The sequence below is a fragment of the Talpa europaea genome (assembly GCF_964194135.1).
Source record: "Talpa europaea genome assembly, chromosome: X".
NCBI lineage: Eukaryota > Metazoa > Chordata > Mammalia > Eulipotyphla > Talpidae > Talpa > Talpa europaea.
In genome coordinates, this window is record NC_140081.1 from 67153234 (window position 1) to 67175016 (window position 21783).

The following is a 21783-nucleotide window of genomic DNA, read 5'->3' on the forward strand; positions in this document are numbered from 1 at the left end:
ACAAATAAGATGTATCTTGGGAAGTAGGGTGGCAATGCCAGTATTCGATTCCCCAGTTCACCTTTTTCGCCAGGGCTACCAGCCCATCCAGATGGTCCCACTCTTCCAGTCGACCCAGGAATTCCCTTCAGTCCACTTGCACCAGGAATACCAGGGAGACCTGGCATTCCTGGAAAACCTATCGGTCCAACATTCCCCTTCTCACCTGTTGAGAAACAAACTTGTCTTTTTAGGTTTTTCTGAAATATTTGTTGATTTGAATGGAAGTTGAAATCACCTTTTTTTAATTGACACAATATTGTTCTACAACACTGTATGTGATTCACAGGATCACAGCTCCTCAGATGCATGTCTGCACACCACACCCACCGCCAAGGCACTCACAGTGCTCCACCTTAGTCCACTGTGCCGCCTCACACCCTGTGTTCCCCTCCTCCCCCGCCTGTAGCCTCAATTCCATAGTCAGTCTTCTGGGGCTTCGTATTGGTGTGGTTTTATCTAATCCTTTTATTTTGTTTCTCTATAGTCCAGGTATAACAGAACTTTCATTATTAGTACATCTTACATGCAAGGAAATGGAAACTAAGAGAGGTTAAATAACTCACCCAAAGTCACACAGCCAGGAAGTTGCAGAAAAGAGATTCAAAACAAAGTTTCTCTAATTCCAAAGCCCGAGGTCTTATTTATTACACATTATACTACTTCCTTGAACGGGGACAAGGCATGAAGTGACAGAAAGGAAAGAAGAGGCGGGCACCTCTCTTATGATTTGCCAAGTTAGAGTTCATGTGTGGCACAAGGGGCAAAAAAGCCTATGGTGGCAGAGAGATGCTGCTAACCTGTTGTGTGACCTTGGACCAGTTATTTTCCCCTGGAGAGCAATAAAATAGAGATGCCACCTTTCCAACCTCTAGTGTCCAGTCAGGGAATTGCAGGGAATGAGAGCTGTCAGCTTCCCTGTGTAGGGGTCTTGCAGATGAGTAAACCCAGTGTGGCTGTTACTCTCCTGGGCTTGACTGACCCTGCTGTTTAGCCCACGGTTCCAGCCAGCAGGCAGTGGGGGTGACTCACCTTGGCTGGGTGCTCTTTCAGCATTAGCCTTCTCCAACTCTCTTAGCACAAAAAGATATGCCCGCCAACCTTTCCATCTCCCATTCCCAGGCAGAGAAGAGGGGGCAAGCTGGGCAGCATGGATGCAGCTTCTTGGCACATACTGGTCCCCACCTGATCACTTCACTTACCCTTCAGACCAGGCAGACCTGGCAACCCTGTGGCCCCTGGCAGGCCCGAGTTCCCCAGGAAGCCTGTTAGCCCTGGGGATCCAGGGAGGCCTTTCAGCCCAGGCAGACCTCTCCTTCCAGTTGATCCAGGGGAACCTGTTTCTCCTTTTGGACCTTTCTTTCCAGGATGCCCTGAGTCAGCACAGGAGAGAACACAGGACAGCTGTCAAGTTAGGCTCTGTCCAGATCTGGGCCACTGCCCGTTCCCATGGCTTCTGTTTGGTTGGCTTGTTGGGTTTTGTAAATGGCCCTCAACAAATGGCCTCTGCAGGCTGCTAACAGGCAGAGTTCTTAGTTGCTAGAGCATTCGCACCTACCACCCAGATCGCCACAGCAGTGGCTGTTACTCCCAGCGTGGCACAGTAGCTGGCAGGGTAAGCAAACCCCTTTTGATTATAACTTCTCCCTTTATGAATGTGGTCCACACTTTAGCCTCTGAATGGAGCTCTGGGAAGCCGGGGTGGCAATTGAGCTCTAGTTTTCTGGTACTTCCCCTCTGAATCGGGCCACAATGGCTGATGCCTGAGCCAATCGGTGAAGTAGAGGTTAAAGCGGAGCTATTGTTTCAGCCTCCCAGGGAGCCATGGATACAGGGCTGCCCTTTTAATCCCTCATGCAAGTAGTTAAATCAGTCAGTTCCTTGGCAGTAAGGTTGAAAGACCCCCTAGTGCCAAGTACTGTAGAAATCCCCAAGGCCCATTTGGTCTCCTAGGTATTCTGAGACTTCTTTCACTGTGCTTAAGTTGGTCAATGGGATTAACCTCCTGAGCTGCTGCCAAAGTGGAATGTTCAGGTACAAAGCAAGGAAATTAAAAAAACCAAAGGATTAAATCAGTGAAGACAGAGGTATTTGGGCCCCCAAGGACCTAAATGAATGGCTGACTTGGCTTTCTATGGATTGAAAAGCATCAAGTAGCTGCAAACCCCAGGATTCTAATGGGAGGCTGTGAGGGGGATTCCACAACAAGAGAAGGAAATTCAATGGGGGCCAACCCCACAGCATGAGTTCAGGGACCCCTGGCCTTGCCAGGTTATAGTGTATAGTCACATAATTCCCCAAGCTCCAAGCTGAAGGGGATGTTAGACTATAAGCTTCGGTGATGTCCTCTCCCCTGAACAGCCTATGTGAAGACCCCAGACACACAGAAGGACAAAGGAGGTAAAAGGGATATTGGTGACTTTGCAAATAATTCAACTTTGGTCATGTGGCCACGCAAAAGGAGGGATGAGGTGGTCTCTGCACAGGGTGAGGAGGGCAGTGCAAGGAAAAGGCAAGATGCAAACACTAGGCTGGAACCAGGGCGCTGCCGGGCCCCACTGTAGAGGGAAGGGCTCCTGGGCCATGGCTCCTCCTCAGAGGCACACTCACCTGGGAGGAGGACCTCCACACAGTCACCCTCTGCTTGAGCTTCCCCCCAACCCAAAGCAGGCCCCCACAGCCCAGTGAAGGCCATGGAGATGGGCTGGCCCCACCTGCACAACAAGGAAGGGGAAGGCAGGAGGGAGGCTGATGAAGCACACCAGGGGGAGGGGGCAGGGGTGGGTGATTGAGTTCTGCTGGGCACTGCGAGGGTGACTGGAGATTGGAAAGTCAAGTCCTCACCTTCTAAGCTCTGAGCAGGTCACGCTGCTATTGCCCCTTGGGGCTCCAGGACCCAGCTAGGTTAAGTCTGTCAAGCTGGGAAGGTTCCTCCTCCAAAGGACCTACCTGAAGTGCCTGGAATGCCCGGTAATCCTGGGAGACCGGATTGGCCCTTGATGCCCAACAGGCCACTAGACCCTGGGGAGCCTGGCAGTCCTGCTTGGCCTGGTTTTCCAGGGCTTCCCTGCTCACCTTTGGGGCCCAGTAAGCCCGACTTCCCAAGCAGACCTAAGGAAAGGAAGGGACAGGCGATCAAAACCGGGATCAACAGCAGGGGAAGGGGCCCAAAATCAACGTCTAGTGAAAGAACTTGACCCGGAGTTCATCCCATGTGCCACTGTCTTCTTAGCTCCAATCTTGCTGGTCTTGCCAATGGTAAACCATAGGCTTTGCAAGAAATCTGACTATTGGGTATGGTTATTTCTAGAATTACTGAGAAAGGAAAATGAAGTTACGTGATTTGAGGAAAAGTTCCTAAAAGAGAGGGAAAACAACATTTCCTTTTAACCCCCTAATTAATTCCATCACCCCAGTTTCATGCAAGTATTCATGCAAATAGATGGGTTACTGACAGGCTTTCTGTAGATTGTTAAGTATGTGGGACAAAAAGAGTCACCCTTGGGTCCTGGAAAGCCAGAGTCTCCAGGAAGTCCTCTGTCCCCTGGCAATCCCTGTAGGCCTTGCTTGCCCATAGCACCACTTTCAGCACCAAAGATGTCACCAGGGGCTCCCTTGGAACCTGGTAAACCTGGACTGCCAACTTCACCAGGCAAGCCGTCTTTTCCAGGGAGCCCAGGAAACCCAGGCAAACCTTTGTCCCCACGCGGTCCAGGAAACCCTAAATGTAAAGAGGCAAAAACAAAAGGCCATGGAGGTTTAGAAGTGATTAGTCTTGAGCAGACATCTCCAGACGGTTTTTCTACTAGGAAACATAACATATTAATGTGTCACTTCTCTTGAAGATATGAGCGCCTGGCCCTGGAAGTCCTGGCCCAAAGGTGGGGACCATGCCAAGTGACCAGGAAAAGGGTCTAGCTTAGAGAGGCCGGAACTTGGGCAGAGCTCAGCAAATGGCTCCTCGGGCTCCAACCCTGGCTGAAGAGAACAGGTTACACCTGGGGCTGCCTGTCAAAAGTTTAGTCTCTTCTGAAGTGGTATAACTTCCGGACTCATGCCTCCCTCTTCCTGGGTAGTGGAGGGAATGGAGGCACTATAAACCCCAGAGCTCTTGGCCTAGATGAGTCAGGCTGTAGAGCAGGGTCGCTCTTAAACTGAGTATGGCTCAGAGTCACCTGGAGCAGGAGTGCTTGGCAAAACCCAGATTGCTGGGCCCACTTCCAGAGCTTCAGGTCAGTAGGCCTGGATGGAGGTGGCTGAGAATGTGGGTTTCCTGCAATTTCCCAGGTGATGAAGCCGAGGTTGGCACAAGAAGATGTGAGAAAAGGGATAGAGATGGACAACTTTCCTTTGACTCATCTGACTCTATTTCTCTGACCTTTAAGGAGTTTATGTAGGAAACTACCACGGGACTGGCACTCAAACAACCTGGCATAGTCCTAGCTCTGTCACTAGTGATTATGTGATCTCAGGCCAGTTACTTTCCCTCTGAGCCTCAGTTTCCTCATCTGAAATTAAGAGATTGTCCCAGCTGATCTCCAATGGCCCTTATTGCTGGAATATACTGTTGTTCTACAGCTCTAAGCTCTGTCTTGACTGAGCAAGAAATTAAAACCATCCCACCCACATCAGAGCACAAACAACTTCCTATAATTGTGAATGGCTATCACAATCCAAATACACACTCACAGCAAAGAAGAAGGTGCAGAGAAGCTCCTTTCCTTACCTGGCAATTCGGGGAGGTGAATCGATCCTGGATTTCCGGGTTCTCCTTTATCTCCCTGCAATCCACGCTGGCCCAGAGTCCCGGGGAGGCCACGGGCCCCTTTAGGACCTGAAAACCCAAAAATGAGCAGTGAGGGGGGAAGGAAAGTCAGTGTGGCGAGGTATGATTTGTGAGGATCAATCAAGAATCCCTGTCTCGGGCCTCCCCGGTGGTGCAGCGGTTGAGCGCTGGGTTGCGAAGCTGCCGCGGCCTCTGCAGGACTGGTTCGATCCCCAGCTGCTCCCCGGCCACTGGAGGAGGGTCCCACATGGCGCGCAGACCTCTCCTGCCGCCCGCTGCTCCCCTCAGCAGTGTACTTCGGTCCTTCTGCCTGTTCTGCTCCCCGCTCTGGCTCTGGTGAATTCTCTCACCCTCCCGCGCTTCTGACTGTACGCAGTGCTTGTATAAATAAATAAATAAATAAATAAATAAATAAAAATCGTTTAAAAAAAAAAGAATCCCTGTCTCTTGCCTCTCTCAATCTCACCTCTGCACACTGCCCTCTCTAGCAGCTATTCTATTTTCTCAGTCCCTAAGGCTGACCTCTCAGGAGGAGTGTCCACAAGTGCTCCTGGGCTATGCCTGGCTTCCTGTGGCCCATGGCACTTACAAGTATACTCTGCCTTTCTCTGGTCTCCATACCTGGGAATCCGGGAGCTCCTGGCAATCCTGATGGACCATAGGCTCCAGGAATAATACAAGGTAAGGTGATACCTGTAAATGGCAACATGGAAGCATCTGGTGAACCCACTGAATCAGAAAAGATTTCTTCCTAGCAAGACCCTTTACTCCCATTCCATCCCAACCAAATTTTTTTCCCTGCTGAATGGCTGGGACCCATGTAGAAGAATCCTAGCATCAGATGTTCTTGGGAATTACTACCATTGCTCAGGGATAAGAATGCCACTAGTGTACAGTGACAAGATGCCACTTTCCAAACCAAGCGTGCCCATGGGCAGGCAGTAACCTATGCAGTGAGGTCACCTGTGCAGGTAGAGCAGCAAACAATTACCTACTCCTCCTATTCGCAGATGAAGCCTCTCCCTAGGATGGGTGCTTGAGGTTAGTCCCAAGGGTCCATTATATCTACAAAACTAGAGTGGAGGAGGGTTTGAACCCAAGACCACTCAGGTTACATGTCTGCTCTGTTCTTGGAATGAGACTTTTCCCAAACCATTAGGTTATTTTGACACACCTCATTGGGATCTACAGAAACTCACTGATTTTCCTTGGTCGAATGTACCCATTTGTCTGTACCAGAAAGACACTGAAAGCCACTCTCTTGGTCATGACAGACACAGGGTGACCCTTCCCTCAGATTCTCATTTGAAACTGTCATCTCTGCTAGTCAGGGAGTAGGGCTAGTCAATTTCAAGATTCATGACATCGGAATTGGCACGTATAAGGCTTACTCCAGCAAATTATTCCTTGCTCATTCATAATGCAAATAAAAAAGTGTCTATAAGATCACAGAGGGGAGGTTTAATAAAAGTACTCATGAACAAATTGTTTGAAGGCTCCCTCAAGTGCTATTTACAAACAATTGCTATGCTAATTAAAATTAGTCTTGCCTATTCATTACACAATCCCTAAGGTCTGCTTTCAGCCATGGAGTCAACAGTTCTAATAAAATGCTGTAGCTTTTGCCTGTACTTGAAATAAATCACAAATGGCATTTCTTAAAGATATGTCTACAACCTTTGATTCGGACTGCTTACTCAGCTGAGGAATATTCCTCCTCCAATACCACTTCTACCAGAATATGAAGGCTTGATGACCTTTTTAGCCCCCCTGTTGTATTGCTAAATCAAAATCGGGAATTGGATGGTAAAATGCATTGGTTAAGGGATTGGGCTCTGTAGCCAGACACACCTGCGCTTATATCCTAGTTTCACTACTAACTAGATGTGTGGGCAAGAGACTTAACCTCTCTGAGCCTCATATATAAAATGGAAAGATGATATCAAGTAATGCTAACAATCTGGCACCTCGGTATGTGCTCATTTTTATTATCATACTTCTGGCGGAGTGTCTGAAGAGCTCCTACAGGCCAATCCCTTGTTTCTACCTCAGGTTAGTGACACTACTTTGTAGCCTGAGTAGAAACTTTCTGCCTTCTAGGCCCCCGACTGCTATAGTTATGTTTCCATAGGCTTACATCCTCCATAAGTGGCCACACTTATCTCTATCCTGCTATGGAAATGTGCTTCATGGGCAAGCACTTATGATGAGCTAATTCACTGGAAGGGGCTGCCAATCCCGTGTTTGGCTTAGGCCTGGACTAGGCTGAAAAACTGATGGAATCTTGAGAGGGACCCTGTAGAGGCCTCTCCTGTCCCAAATGTTTCAGTAACCCCACTGGCTCCAATGTGTTAAACACTGCAGTTCCATTGCATTGTGTCTTCAAAAAACAAACTGGATAAAATGTAAATATCTCTGGGCTGGGTCCATACACAAAGCCATCCATCCTCAATTTATCAGATCAATTGAATACATTCTTTTCACCTGTGACAACCAGATGAAAACAAAACTTTTAGAGGATGGGGCCAGAGATAGGCTTCTAGAAAGGCTCCAGAAAAAGAAAAATGATAAAAGATAGTAGAAACCAGAGGAAATTAAGTAAATACTCCTCTGTGGTCTCAGGCTGGTCCTGTACACCACACCTGCGTATTGCAAGCAGAAGGTCAAAATAGTGAGCAGGCAAGGACTTAAAATCATCTGGTATCTGGTTCTTTTACTTTATGCCCCTGTTTTCTACTCTATATTTCTGAATTCAGAACCTTCTCCTCAACAAAGCAGAAATCAATTCTATCCATGTGTTCCTACATGTGATGAATGACCTGATTATTCAAAATTTCCCCCATAAATGCCAAAATCCACCTTCAGAATAAAAACTACTTCCAGTGATCAAGATACTATCATCTTGATCTGCTCTGAGTTCAATAAATAAATATCAAGCATACATGGACCCCTCTAGGTACCTCCCGAAGCAAGTTATGGCACCAGGTAGGTTCAGAAAAAGAAGGTGCTTAAGGTAGAAACCAGTCAAGCCACCAAGTTGCATAGTAAAGGAAATTGGTCCCTCTAGAGACTGCACACCCACTTGCCCCCATACCCTCCCTCCCAGGAGATAAGTGCCAAGAAGCCTCTGAAGCAGTGTCAGTGTTAGCCTTTGCACCCCAGCCTTAGGGTCAACCCTCCCCATCCAGGGGCTCCAGTGTGGTGCTCAAGCCATCGTGAGTGTCTGAGATAAAAGTGAACTAAAAGGAAGGGGGTGGTGGCCAACATTGGTGACTGAGAACTAGCTAGCTCTCATCTCCCTCTGTGTCTAAGTCTCCTTTACCAACCTTCTCCCTGCAGCAGCAATCACCTAGACCAATCAAGTAAAGAAGAAAATTAAACCAGGATCGAAGCTTCTTGAGACCCAAGGGAACTCTTGTCTGCATTTGCCCACCAATCAAATTCCCTGTCTGGATTGAGTGGAGAGAGCTGGCACCCACACAGGATCAATGACACAGTAGCCATTTCAGTAATAACCAGGGTGATTGATTACTATGAGCAGCTGGAGTAGAGCCTCTTTGGAAACAGTCAGTTGTCTGCTTGCCCAGGGTTGGTAATAATTCACACCACTAGGTTGAAAAGCTTCTGATGACTACATTCCCTTTCCGGGCAATGCAGCTGTCCTAGCCTGGGCCACCACTGGTTTGAGTAAGTACACTTAGGAACAGCATCTTAATTTTTTTGTGGCGGCAATAATGGCTATAGTGTAAATGGCTGGGGCTCACAGTTTATGTGTTTTTAAACTTGTGTGAAAGAAAGCTAAGTTTGAGGAGTTGTATTTGGTCACCACAGACAGAAAAAGAAAGCTAATGCTCTCAGTTGAAGTAATTTGGGGGTAAAAGTCTTGGTACTACCACAGAAACATGTTTTGCATGTGGCATCTCCCAGTTTGTAGCTCGCTGCATCACTATATTCATAAGAACTTTGTGTCCAGGGACTAGTGAAGTTTGGGATAGAAATGGTCCTCTGTGGGCTTCCTTTGTTTGACTCTGTCTGTTTCCAAAGAGAATGTTGATAATATCCAGGTGATTTGGGGGGGGGGGTGAATAGCTTTATAGGTGCCACGCTCTTGTAACTCAGTTTGAGACCTAGTTGCCTGCAAAATGGGTTGAGCTAAAATGAAGGCCCAGTAGGCAGAGGGGCCAAGGTCTTACACATGAGACCATGAATAAGATCTCTGGGAATAGAGCTGGAAGCAATAGCTGACACCAAGACTTCCAAAAGGCAGAATGATTTCATTTGATAAGATTCTCAAAGCCTTCATAGGAATTTCCAAATTAAAATACTAATAGTTTTTGAGAGTCTTGATTCATAAAGATGTAAATATCTAAGTAAAAATAATTTGGAAAAAAATTTAAAAGATGAAAATCGAGGTTTACCTTTATGGGTATGTTTCTGGAGAAAATGACTGTAAATCAAATTTCTGTAAGTCAAATTATATTTTAAATGTCCCAGGAGGACTCATTATATAATAAAATAGCATGGAATGAATAATAAAAAAAGAGAATCTTGAATCATTAAATTTTAACCTGCGCTACCATTCTCATTACACCAATTCATAAAAATATTTTGAAATAAGTAAAAATTTATAAGATCTGGTATTCTGTCTTCTTTGTAATTCTCCAAGGTGACAAGGTAGAAAGAGGAGAAGTCAGTGTAATGAACAACCCCTTCATTATTGGGAGGCCCTTTCTTCTGTGAGGATATTTTAGCCTTCTGTGGGACACTGTACTGTGCTAAGTAGGTTGAAAAATGCTAAAAGATATTACTCACCTTCCCTAGTATCCAGAGGCTTATGAGGCAGTTGGGAAATGCAGAAGTATTAAGTGGAAGAAAATATATAATTTAAGGGGCAATGACAGGCTGTAGACACCAAGGGGAGGCTTAATGGAAGAAGCAGGACTTACAGGGAACCCTGAAAGGTGGATAGGATGCTCCTATATAGAAAAAAGAAGAATGGAATTCCAGAAAAGACAACATGGACAAATTCTTGGACTTGTAAATGAACAGATTGTGTTTGGGAACAGTAAAAATACTGTGGTTTATTTATTTTATATCATGAAGAGTGGGAAATAAGTTAAAAAAGGTTGGTTGTGACATGTTTGGAGACTTTTGCATTCTAGCCTGAGGGGTTTGGACATTATCTTCTATTCAGTAGACAAAGTTAGTTGCTTTGGACGAAGGAACTAAATGAGTCAGTTGATTTTACAGGTATTACATTGGTAGCAGTGTTCATAGTAGAAGTGAGTGTGGAAAGGCTGGAGGTAGAAGATAGGAAAATATTTAGGAAGTTTCTTCCATCCATCCATCCATCCATCCATCCATCCATCCATCCATCCATCCATTCATCCAGCCAGCCAGCCAGCCAGCCAGCCAATCCGTGCATTCAGCCAGCCAACCAACAAGCACATAGGTATTTGATAAGGTAGGTTTGAGATGATAGCTTAATAGCAAAGAAGAGTAAGGGAAAAATACAATGGGCAGTGCAAAGGAAGAATAAGAGATAAGCTTCATGTTTTTAAACTGCAGACGACTATAAGAAGTATGGTACCACTAGTGGAAACAATTTGGGATGAAAAACTGGCTGTTCAGGCTGTATGGAAAGCAAGTTATTAGCATAGCATCTTCATAATCTACAAACAGAACTGATATTCACTAAAATTCCTGAAATTCAAGCATAAAAAGAAGCTATATAAATGACAGGGAATTAAGATATAAAGTGGAGATTAGAACAGATATAATTAGAGTCTCTTCCCAGTCTGAGATTTCATGAATGAAGGTAAAGTGCTTCTTGCTGGCGTTACCATACATTTTGGAGGACACCTTGTCCAGTCTCCCACTGATTACTTCATTGGCATTCATGACAGATGGTCAACAAGCCTCTGCTTGAAATTTTTCAGGGATTATTAGCTTAGGGCCTCTCAAGGAAGTTCAGTTACGTTTTCTGACTGCTCTGTTAGGAAGTTCTTCACTAAGTAAAGCTCAGAAATATGTTGTTCTGTGTAAGCATATCACAATACAGTTACGATCCTTGTGAAATCCTTTAAGAGGACTGAAAATAATTGTAGTCAGGCAAGTGTCTTCTTACAATACATTTCATGCACCTGTGCCATATCTAGACTCTGCCAGGGATCAATTTCCAAGTCTAAAGCCAGCTGACTTCCTGACTCACCTGGAAGCCCAGGGAGGCCTTGTTGCCCTGGTAATCCATCTATTCCTTTATCTCCAGGAAGCCCGCGTGGTCCAGGAGATCCTGGTAGCCCAATTCCTGGGGGGCCGACTGGGCCAGTATGGCCTTTTTCACCAGGAAGTCCTGGCAATCCTTTTTCACCTGGGAAGCCTTGTCCACTATCACCCTAGACAACACAGAAGAAAGAATGAAAGTCCAGTGGAGAGTCTTATCTGGAGAAACTGTGTCCCCAAGAAAGAGATAACCAATGTGACTAATGCTTGGTTTTTTGTTAGAAATTCTCTCATTTTTCAATCAACTCCTCTGACTTTAGCTTGTGGGAATGAACCTTGTCAGCCTAGGGTGATCTGATAATGCAAAAGGTTCTAGATCAATAGAAGAAGGGAACAGGAAACGGGAGCAGGATAACAATTTCTGAAGACACAGAAAGTAGCTTGATTATCTAAAGGAAAAAATCTACTGAGAACTGAAGCATTTCTGTGATATGGTCATTGTTGCTAGCATTAATCGAACAAGACAATAAGCCATTATTAGAGATTCCTATTTTACAAAAAGGAAAAGCACAGAGTGAAAAGTACCAGTGACACAGGCAGGAAGACATATTCTGGACTCTGTTCTTCTCTTTCTCATGGTCCAGAGGCCATCAGAATGTCCCAACACCCACCCAAAGTCTGGTGTGTGTATTTATAGAGTTAATTCACCCAGGAAGGATCAACTTACTGGCAGACCTGGAAGACCTGGTAGACCTGGTATTCCATCCTTGCCTGAGGCTCCTGCCTGACCAGGACGTCCTTGGGGGCCCGGATCTCCCTGCTCTCCAGGTATCCGAGATCCTGTGCTAATAGTTGGTTCCCCCTTCTTTCCTTTGGGTCCTGTAGGACCTTGAGGCCCAAATAAGCCCTGACAAAGAGACACAAAGGGCATGATTAGGAGAGGTAGCAGACATTTAACTCTCAACAGGTCCTGACACTCTTCTAGGCACTTGATTATATTGTCATCTTGAATAATAATTGCTGATATATTTTCTGTACCCTTTCTAGATTCTGAAATCTTTGGGGATAGTAGCCTTGTCTAATCCCTTCCAATTTTATCTTCAGGGCCCAGCACAGAGCTAGGTAAATGTAGAGACTTTTGTGGAAGGAAGGGAGAGATTAAGGGAGGGAGGTGGGTAGGTTAGTACAGAAAGGGACCTTAGAGACTATCTAGTCTGACTTCTGTCTAAGATCAAAACCTTAAAACTTTGTTTTGTCCTCATTTTCCTTTTGTGTTTGAGGAAAGTGATTGGTAAGGAGTGAGGGCACTTGAAGGCGCCCATTGCTCTCACAGGGCCAATTTTTTTTAAAGCTTTATTTTATTAATACAAGAACTGGGGTACAGGCCAGATGCGTGGGAGGGCGAGAGGATTCACCAGAGACAGAGCGGGGAACAGAACAGGCAGACTGACAAAATACACTGCTGAGGGGAGCAGCGGGCGAGACAGGAGAGGTCTGCTCGCCACGTGGGATGCTCTGAGGCCAGCGGGGATCAAACCAGCACTGCAGAGGCTGTGGACTCATGGTCAAATTTTGGCAATACTTACTGGAGCTCCCGATGGGCCCTGCTCTCCCCTAGAACCTGGATCTCCTCTGGTTCCTTTGAGGCCATGGTGGCCTATGAGACCTTGCGGCCCAGGTAGGCCTGGCTTCCCAGGTGGTCCAGTGTTGGGGATACCACCATCACAAGCACAAAAACCCGAGTCACCTGGGGGTGGGAGGTGGAGGGAAGACAACATTAAAGCACATCATCTTCCTAACAGGAAGCAACACCTGATAATGGTAATTTGTGACTGAACAACTCCCTGGAGGAAATCAGGAGATCAGAGAACAAACTCAGATGAACTATGTTGCCTCTTCCTCAGATTACATCTGAGCTAGTGACTTAGATTTCATTAGTCTGAGGTGGGGCCCAGCCAACAGTGAGTCTAGTATGCAGCCAGGGCTGAGAGCCACTGAATTATACTAACCAAATGAGAGTATGGAACCCAAGCACTCAAGAGCTCTCTTCACCAAAATGCCTACCCCCCTCTTTTCTGTACACAGAGATAAATGCCAAATTAGTGAACAATAGGGATTCAGCAAAACACTTTTGAAAAGCTATCCAGGCGTCTCTAGCATTTTGGCCTCCAACTAGCCTGACTTTCTATGTTTACAGCTTGAAAAACGAGAATTTATGTCAACACAGGTAAGTCTGAGTTTCCCTAAGATGCTAAAGAGTTTCTCCTTACTTTTAGAAAATTAATAATCCCTGGGGGATAATTAATCTGTTCTCCAGGTTAGCATTTCTCAAGTGTGATCCATGGGGCTCTGGCATGAGCTACCTGTGATGCTCGATTATAAGGGACCTGCTGAGACTCACCCTCAGGCTAATTGATCAGAGGCTCACGAGGCATCTAATTAAAAAAAATCTAATTAAAAAATTAAAAATCTAATTTTTAAAAGATTTTTTAATTTATTTATACAAGAACTGGGGCACAGGTCAAAGGCGTGGGAGGGTGAGAGAACTCTCCAGAGACAGAGCGGGGAGCAGAACAGGAAGACGGACCGAAGACACCACTGAGGGGAGCAGTGGGCGTGACAGGAGAGGTCTGCTGCGCCATGTGGTCCTCTCTCTGCCGGCCAGGAATCGAACCCCTGCTGCAGAGGCTGTGGCCAGCTTCACAGCATGGCACTCAACCCTCTGTGCCACTGGGGAGGCCCACCAAAAATCTAGTTTTTAATAATCTCCCCTAGGTGATTCTCATGTACAAAGCAGTTTGAGAATCTCTACTGCAGACTTGTAAGGCATCTACAGGCCCCATAAAAATATAGAAAGGGGGGCCTCCCTGGTGGCGCAAGGGGTTAAGACGCAACCTGTGACGCTCACCGCAGCCACTACAGCACAAGCTCGATCTCCGGCCAGGGAGGTGACCCACATGGCGCAGCAGGCCGCTCCTGACTCACCCGCTGCTCCCCTTAGCAGGGTCTTTGGTCCGTCTGCCTGAACTGCTCCCCTCTCTGTCTCTGGTGAGTTCTCTCACCCCCCAAAACTCTGGCCTATATCCCAGTTCTTGTATGTATAAATAAATAAATCTAAAAAAATATATAGAAAGGGAGGCATGGAATTTGTCCCTCTTTTACAATTGAGAATGGCATCAAGAAATACTCTAGCTTTATAGTGTGTCAGGGAAGGGTCAAAATTAACATTTTAAGACTTGCAATTTAATGTCTTCCTTGAATCTGAATAGTAATGATGGAGCTTTCAAAAACTTCACATATAGCTGCTATATTTAAATGGTAACATTTTATGATAGGGCAATGAGAAATTAGAGGAGTTAAGTTAGGACTTCTCTGAGGCTGAGGAACGCTGCTAATTCCTTAAGAGAAGAGGTCATATCTCAGGTGCCTGAAATCTCCAGGCCAGGCCCAATCCCCTTCATTCAGTAAATTCACATCTTCAACCCTGGCCTGGGCTACAACTTAATGAATTAAGTTATTTGAGCTTTAATATCTACCTCTCAGAGTAAGAAACTGATGAATGGCCCAAAGGCCACAAGAAGATGGAGAGAGCAATGTAGCCAAAGGCTGAGGCTATCAATCAGCACTTCAGTATCACGGGGGGGCTGGAGTTGTTTTTCTGGAGGCAGTTGGCTTTTTCAGGTCTTGACTTGCTTAGAACCCTTTCCTTCAGGCTGAAGGTAATAAGCGTCTTCTAGCCTTAGCCTTACGAACTGGGAGGAGCCACTTTTCCCTGTGTGACCTCAATTGCTAGTCTCAGTCTTAGACCCCCAAAGACAACACTTCTAATTCTACAATCAAGTCCCCAATCAAGATCCAAGAATGCTTCTGTTTGGTTTGTTGGTTTGCTTTTCCCTAGAAAGTCTTCTCCAAGGAGTTTGGGCAACAAAGGAGTCCCATAAAAAATCACCTTTTACTCCTTTGAAGCCTGGGGTTCCTTTTGGACCTCGTTCTCCTCGGAGACCAGGGAATCCTGGCTGTGTGTTCTGGAGGGTTCCCGTCTCAAATGTTGGACCTTCAGGGGAAAAAAAAAAAAAAATATATATATATATGAAAGATATCACCACCTTTTCTTATGTTGGGCCTGGTGATTCTTCTGAGTCAGCATAGCAGCTCAGTCACCAGAGCATGGCCTCTAGGCTCACTATCCAGATCAGAGACTAACAAAAAATCCAAGACTGGGACCCAAAGTCTGCAGAAAGTCCATCCTCTGTTGGCTCAATTCATTCTATTACCACTACAGAGCATCTACTATGATCCAGGCACTGGGCTAGACACTGGGGATACAGGAATGAACAAGGTAGCTTCAGTAACTCAAGTCCCAAGGTTTACCGCCTAAAGGTCTCCTGTGACAAAAGAGGAAATGGTGCAAGCTGCAGTGGTCATGGGATTTAGGTTACTAATATGTTGGGAATATGTCTAATCTTTCTCTTAGAGTCTGGAGTCCCACACTCAGGTAGATCTAAGAAGAATAAGCTCTATGGAGGCACTTAGCAGCCATCGTGAGGATCCAGGCTTGGCTTCACATTTCTGAGGTCCTAGGTCCACCCCAATGGTGCCCTTGGACCAGGAGCTGCAAGACCAGAGGCTTAAGGACTGAGAAGCACAAAGAATGGAGTGAAAAGGGCCTCCCTGGTGGCGCAGTGGTTGAGCGCTGGGTTGCGAAGCTGCCCGCAGCCTCTGCAGCGCCAGTTCGATCCCCGGCTGCTCCCTGGCCTCCGGAGGAGGGTCCCACATGGCGCGCAGACCTCTCCTGCCGCCCGCTGCTCCCCTCAACAGTGTACTTTGGTCCTTCTGTCTGCTCTGGCTCTTGTGAATTCTCTCACCCTCCCCCGCTTCTGACTGTACCCAGTGTTTGTAAAAATAAATAAATAAATCTTTAAAAAAAATTAGTTATTAAAAAAAAAAAAGAATGGAGTGAAATGAATGCAAAAGTTGGAAGGCATTATAGTGTTTGATCAGGGGGGTGGCCCTATCATGTGTTTTCCTTGATGAACTGACTGTTTCAGTAGCCAACATAGCTGTTTTACTTGTGAGATGTTCCCTCCCTCAAAAATCATGACTGTTCTGCAGTCTGGATCACACCTGAATATCAAGACCAAAGAGAGAAATGAACAACTTACTGGGTGGACCTGGTGGGCCTGGTAGGCCTGGTAGACCTGGCAAACCAGTTTTGCCAGGGAGGCCAATTGGCCCAGTTGTAGTGCGTCCTGGGTTTCCTTGGTTCCCCTTCAGGCCTGGAAATCCCTGGGGTCCTTGGGCACCTGGGATACCTGGAAGGATAGGCCCCCACAAAAATGCCAATCACATCATCCTACTTTTCTGAGGTAGTCCAATCATTGGCATAGGTTGGAAACTAACTCCAAGGGAAGAATTTGGGAAAACATCTGCCATTCTTTTGCATCAGTTAGAAGCGTCCTTAGGTGTCATTTAGCCTAACCTCTTGGGGAAGTGAGGAAACATGGTCGAGAGCCCAGAGCTTCTTAGTGGCAAAACTGAGAAAACTCTGGATCTCTAACCTTCTTTTTTGTGAGTTTTTTCTAGCTTGGTTCTGGGGGCAGCTGTACTTCCCTACAAGTGGCTGCTTTAAAAGCACAGGTATCCTTACAGAGGACCATCTCCAAGGAATTCAGAAACCAGTACCTTTAAAAGTAACATCTGAGGATCTCCCTGGTGGTGCAGGAGTTAAAGTCTCAGCACTATCAAGCTACCACCAGCTACTGCAGCATGAGTTCGATCCCTGACCCGGGAGCTAAGCCACATGGCACAGCAGATCTCTCCTGTCTTGCCCACTGCTCTCCTCAGCAGTGTATTTCAGTAGATCTGCTTGTTCTGCTCCCCACTCTGTCTCTGGTGAATCCTCTCACCCCATCCGCCCTGCACCTCTGGCTTACACCGCAGTTCTTGTATGCATAAATAAATAAAATAAATCTTAAAAAAAGTAACATCTGAGGCTTTATATTTGGGACATCATCTGCTGGCTATTATAGAATGATGTGGCCTCTCCAATGAGTGGTTCAAAGGTGTCATCCTTTGGACCCTGGGTGCCCAAGTTAGGCTCAGATTGAAGTTATGAGTCCAAGTTTTTCTCCAGACTTTTGTTAGTCCCTTTTAGCAAGCATCTAATGTGATGACACATCCATAGAAGAGAGACAGGGCTCCAGCAGCCCTACCCAGGCCTGCTTGGTTACTGCAAACCTCAGTGACAGTTTGGGATTATCTGTGCAGTGATGATACATGTTGGAGGTTAAAGGAAAACCGATCACTCAGAGCCTACCCCTATATATATAAGCCTTGGGCTGGCACTGGGAAGGTTACTGATTATAGTCTACCTTTTCCTTGACTTTGGCTAGGTATGGCCTAGACCAGAAGTATAGGAGAGGGTGCTGGGCACCAGAGTAGATAGAGCATTGATCTGTGCAGAGAGTGGGTTCATTTGTTTCACCTGGGAAAGCTGGTAAACCAGGGTTGCCAGAAGGGCCACGACGGCCCTGGTTGCCTTTGTCTCCTTTCAGGCCCGGGAGGCCTGGCATGCCGGGGTCCCCAGGATAACCTGGCATTACAAGTTAAAAAAAAATATATATATATATTAGTAAACCCAAAGGACGTCCACAAACGTCACAAAAATGCCTAAGGGCAGTTTCAAGGAGCTGTCCTCAGGTTAGAAATGTCTTTCTTGGCTTTCACAGGCCTCCCAGATGATAATGACTTCACATGATAATGGCTTATTGGTGCTAAGGCTCTGCTAGTTTTAGAACGGGTCTGGTCAGGGCTTGCCTTCCATGGTGATATCTTGTAAGCACTAAGAAGGTTCTACTACTATTAATCTAATCCCACAAATGTCTACCATTTGGTTAAGGTGTTGAAGTCTACTAGTTATGAGATACACATAGGCTTTCTCGGAATGGAATGCAGGAAGCCACTGTCAAATGTTAACATCGATGTTCCTGTAAGTTGACCAGACAGGGCAAGAGCCAGAAAGGATGAGAGGAGCAAGGTAAATTCAGAGATCCACCTGGCAGAGGCACTATAGTAGAAACTTTTGGTCAAGCAAAAAGTGGAGACACTGACCATCTGGATCTTTGGAGAAGGCAGAAGGAAGGGTGGGCACACATAATAACTAAAAAAAAGGAATGGCAAAGACACATTTTCAAAGTGTCATACTGTTGAGGACTGTTAACCACTTGCTACCCTGACCAAAGATACTTTTTCACTTTGAGGAAACTGTCAAGCTAAAGCCAGCCCAGCTGAGAGGATATCAGATCTTCCCTAAACATGACCAGGAAAACCATTTTTAAAATCAAATCCAGGCCCAAGCCGACCCAAACCCTAGTATTAATGTAACTCTTACAAAGGAATGTGGGGAAGCTTCTATTCCTAAGATATTGGTGTAGTTTCACGCCCCAAGTTCAAGACACATTAGGGGACCTTCAGATTTTGCAGAAATCTAGTGGCTGAGAAAGTATCTTTGTAACAGTTACCGGGGATATAGGATTTAACTCCTGATCTTTTCTTCCCCACTCAAATAAGTGAAAAGTTTTACCTGCAATCACAGTTCCCTCCGTATCGATGAAAATATCTGGGCCTGGCAGGCCAATATCACCCTCTTCACCCTGAAAATATCAAATACATTAAACACAAATATTTTCATAACCTCATGATCAAATATATATGTGCCCTCAAAGGCATCCCCTGGGAATGAAGGTTCCTCCTTGTATAGCCAACCCTTGGTTTCTAGGGCCAACTCATCCATAGTTCAATTTCAAAGTCCAATAAATTTAAGATGACAGCAATACAAGGCAGGCCAGAAGCCTGATATTTAACTGCAAACCTGTCAAGAGCAAGGGATGCCAATTTTATTTTGCAATCCTATTCTGGGCCTGTAAAACATGTCTTAAGTAGCATTAGATAACAAGTCTGTGTCCAAAAGGTACTAAAGACAGAGAGCAGAGTTTCAACTTTTTTCCATGCTCAGCAGGCCTGAGACTGCTACTATTACTACCTTTGTTAGTGGATGACGTCAGGCTGAGGAAGTCAGAGGAGTCCTAATTCTTTCAAAATAGGGGCTCAGGTACTGGATTCAGATACAGTGGCATATTCAGGGTAGAATGGAGGAAGCTGTCTACCCTTGGTGCAAGCCATAAGAGGAGGCATTATATGTAGAGAATTTAAAATATATATTTAAATGTAAAAAATTAGCAATTCTAAATAATGTCTGCAATGAAATATTCCTTATCACCCAAAGTGGCAAAATATCAAAAATATTTCACCTCACATGTAGGCGTCTGCTATGGTCTACATGTATCTGCCCTCTCCCAATTCATATTGAAAACTTAATGTCCAAGATGATGGTATTAGGTGGTAAGGCCTTTGGAAGGTGATTAGGTTGCAAGGGCTCTGGGATTAGTGCCTATATAAAAGAGCCCCATGAGTGCTAGCTTGCCCCCTTCATCACATAAAGACACAGAAGACGAAGGCAGTCTGGGAGCCAGAAGAGGGCCCTTACCAGAACCCAACCATGCTGGCACCCTGCCCAGGGGTTTCCAGGCTCCAGACTATAAATAATAACTTTCTATTGTTTACAAGCCACCCAGACTGGGACATTTTGTTATAGCAGCTCAAATGGACTAAACAGAATTCATGGTAATTCTTTATTTACACTTCTACCTCCCTAGTTCTGGAATTTCACTTGCCTGACATTATTACCTTAATTCCTGGGAATCCATTCAGCCCGGGAAAACCTGAGGACCCCTTCTTGCCCTGTGACAGAAACATGGGCTGGATTAGGGTTTTTGGATTAGACCAAGGGACATGGCACAAGGATCTCAGTTGGCATTCTAGGGTTTGTATAGATTCTACCCAACTCTGGAAGCGGTAATTATTCTGGGTATTTAGCACTGGATACACATTTTGGGTGAAAACAGAGTGCTGAGATGATACCAATCAAAGAGAGGAAGACAACTTGCACAGTAAGCAGTGTCTCCTTTTGTCTTGATGGCCTTGTGAAAAGTAAAGCAAGGGGACCTTTGATTAGCATTTTATACCTCAAAATGTTAATGATTTAACCAAAATACCTGACTTCCTGGAGGGCCTTGGACTCCTTCGAAACCCATGGGACCCTGTGAAGAGAATAGAGGCACCTTGGAAAGATTAATAGCCCACACTAGATAAAGCCACTGACTTTCATAACAAAGCTATCCAACTGAGTTCAGGATTTAGCAGCTTCTAAAATCAGGTAAGAGAATGTTCCTAGACTTGGCTTAATGACTTCCTTCTAAGCACTAATCCATCAGTCTGAATAGCCACACAGCATTTTTAAAGAGCTAAATAAATGGAAACATTTTAAGAACTAGCAGGAATTTGGTGGAAGGGCTGGGTGGTATTATACTTAGTCTGCATTAGTTCCAAGTCATGAGATTTTTAAATAGATTGTGGGAGGGACTCTTGTTTCTCACTCCAAATGCATTCTTTGTTGGTGATTATGCATTTTCAGGATAAGGGAGTAAGAAAAAGTAGAAAAAGAAGTGGCAGGGTAATGGATGAATATTGATGAATACTCAAAAGGCTCTTAACAAGCTTCATGACCAAGCTAAAACCACAATTCTCTGAAATGTTACTTCTTTAAGGCTAAGGCTGGCCAATTGCTTACACCCTGGGGCCTAAGTGGCTGAAGCTAGGAATCAGAGAGGTTACAGTTATTTTCCCACTTGAGGTAAGATTATTACTGGAAATGTTGACTCCACACATCTCTCATTATGGTATAGAACTTCCCAGGCTCCTTTCTGTCACATAAAGATTGCACCCCACCCTCCTGTACTCCCCTACCCCAACCCCCACCCCCACCACACCCTTGTCCACACTTCCTTGGAATAGAATGGAATGAACACATGATGAGACTTGCATCATTCTTTAGCCCAGAAGATAATTATACATGAGGACAAGGAGTGTAAATAGATTTGGAACCACCTGGCATAAGGGATACATCATCATTATTCAAGGGAGTCACTTAGGCAAGGGAATGGTGCCAAGTTGTGAGGAGGGTCTTAGGTCTTCCTCTAACAGAGGGTGAGGAACAGAAACAAGAAAGATTTAGGAAGACTGCCAAGTCACATAACATAAATATGCAAGCAGGAAAGAAAGTGGACCAGGTAACTTGATAGACCCAGGTAAGCAACATTCTTGGTTCATACCCTAGGTCCTGGCAAACCAGGGATTCCCTTTTCTCCCTTTTCTTCAGTAGTTCCAAATCCCTAAAGGGGAAAAAACAACAACAACAACAACAATAACAACACAAGTTAGAACATTCATTTCCTCATAGGTCTCCTGGCTCCATCCAAAACAAGGAGGTAGTTTTGAACCAACTCTACTGTCCCATTGGTCAGGCTCACCATGCTGATTGTCTTGTCCTGCCTGAGAAACACAGAGGGCCTGAGCATCATTTGGAATATTCAGTCAAGGTTTCCTTTCGGTTCTAGAAATAATGTCTTCTCTCCAAAACACTAGGTCATGTATTTATGGCCCCATGAAATAACAACATAAAAATGATTAAATGTCTAACTTCATTGAGTTCACAAGGGGGAGCCACTCAGAAGGACTAAGCATCTTGCATGGGTTATGGATTTAACAAGAGAGCCAGGTCTTTAGCCTCCTATTCCAGGGCCCTTTCCATGAAAATAGGCTGCCTTCCACCCTTTGGA

General features: G+C 45.4%; 1 protein-coding gene across 1 annotated transcript in view; it reads right to left on the reverse strand.

The window, feature by feature from the left end:
* The window catches only part of COL4A6 (collagen type IV alpha 6 chain), a gene marked incomplete at both ends in the record, with an annotated part of 282364 nt that overhangs the window by 18131 nt on the left and 242450 nt on the right, over window positions 1–21783 (reverse strand). Inside the window, 17 exons of the mRNA XM_084258986.1 lie at window positions 62–205; window positions 1242–1412; window positions 2989–3150; window positions 3539–3760; window positions 4766–4873; window positions 5447–5518; window positions 8121–8174; window positions 11037–11220; window positions 11775–11954; window positions 12634–12794; window positions 14997–15101; window positions 16210–16359; window positions 17532–17639; window positions 18630–18699; window positions 19793–19846; window positions 20161–20205; window positions 21277–21336. Coding sequence (XP_084115112.1) covers window positions 62–205; window positions 1242–1412; window positions 2989–3150; window positions 3539–3760; window positions 4766–4873; window positions 5447–5518; window positions 8121–8174; window positions 11037–11220; window positions 11775–11954; window positions 12634–12794; window positions 14997–15101; window positions 16210–16359; window positions 17532–17639; window positions 18630–18699; window positions 19793–19846; window positions 20161–20205; window positions 21277–21336 — 2050 coding nt within the window. The remainder of the gene's footprint in view (window positions 1–61; window positions 206–1241; window positions 1413–2988; window positions 3151–3538; window positions 3761–4765; window positions 4874–5446; window positions 5519–8120; window positions 8175–11036; window positions 11221–11774; window positions 11955–12633; window positions 12795–14996; window positions 15102–16209; window positions 16360–17531; window positions 17640–18629; window positions 18700–19792; window positions 19847–20160; window positions 20206–21276; window positions 21337–21783) is intronic.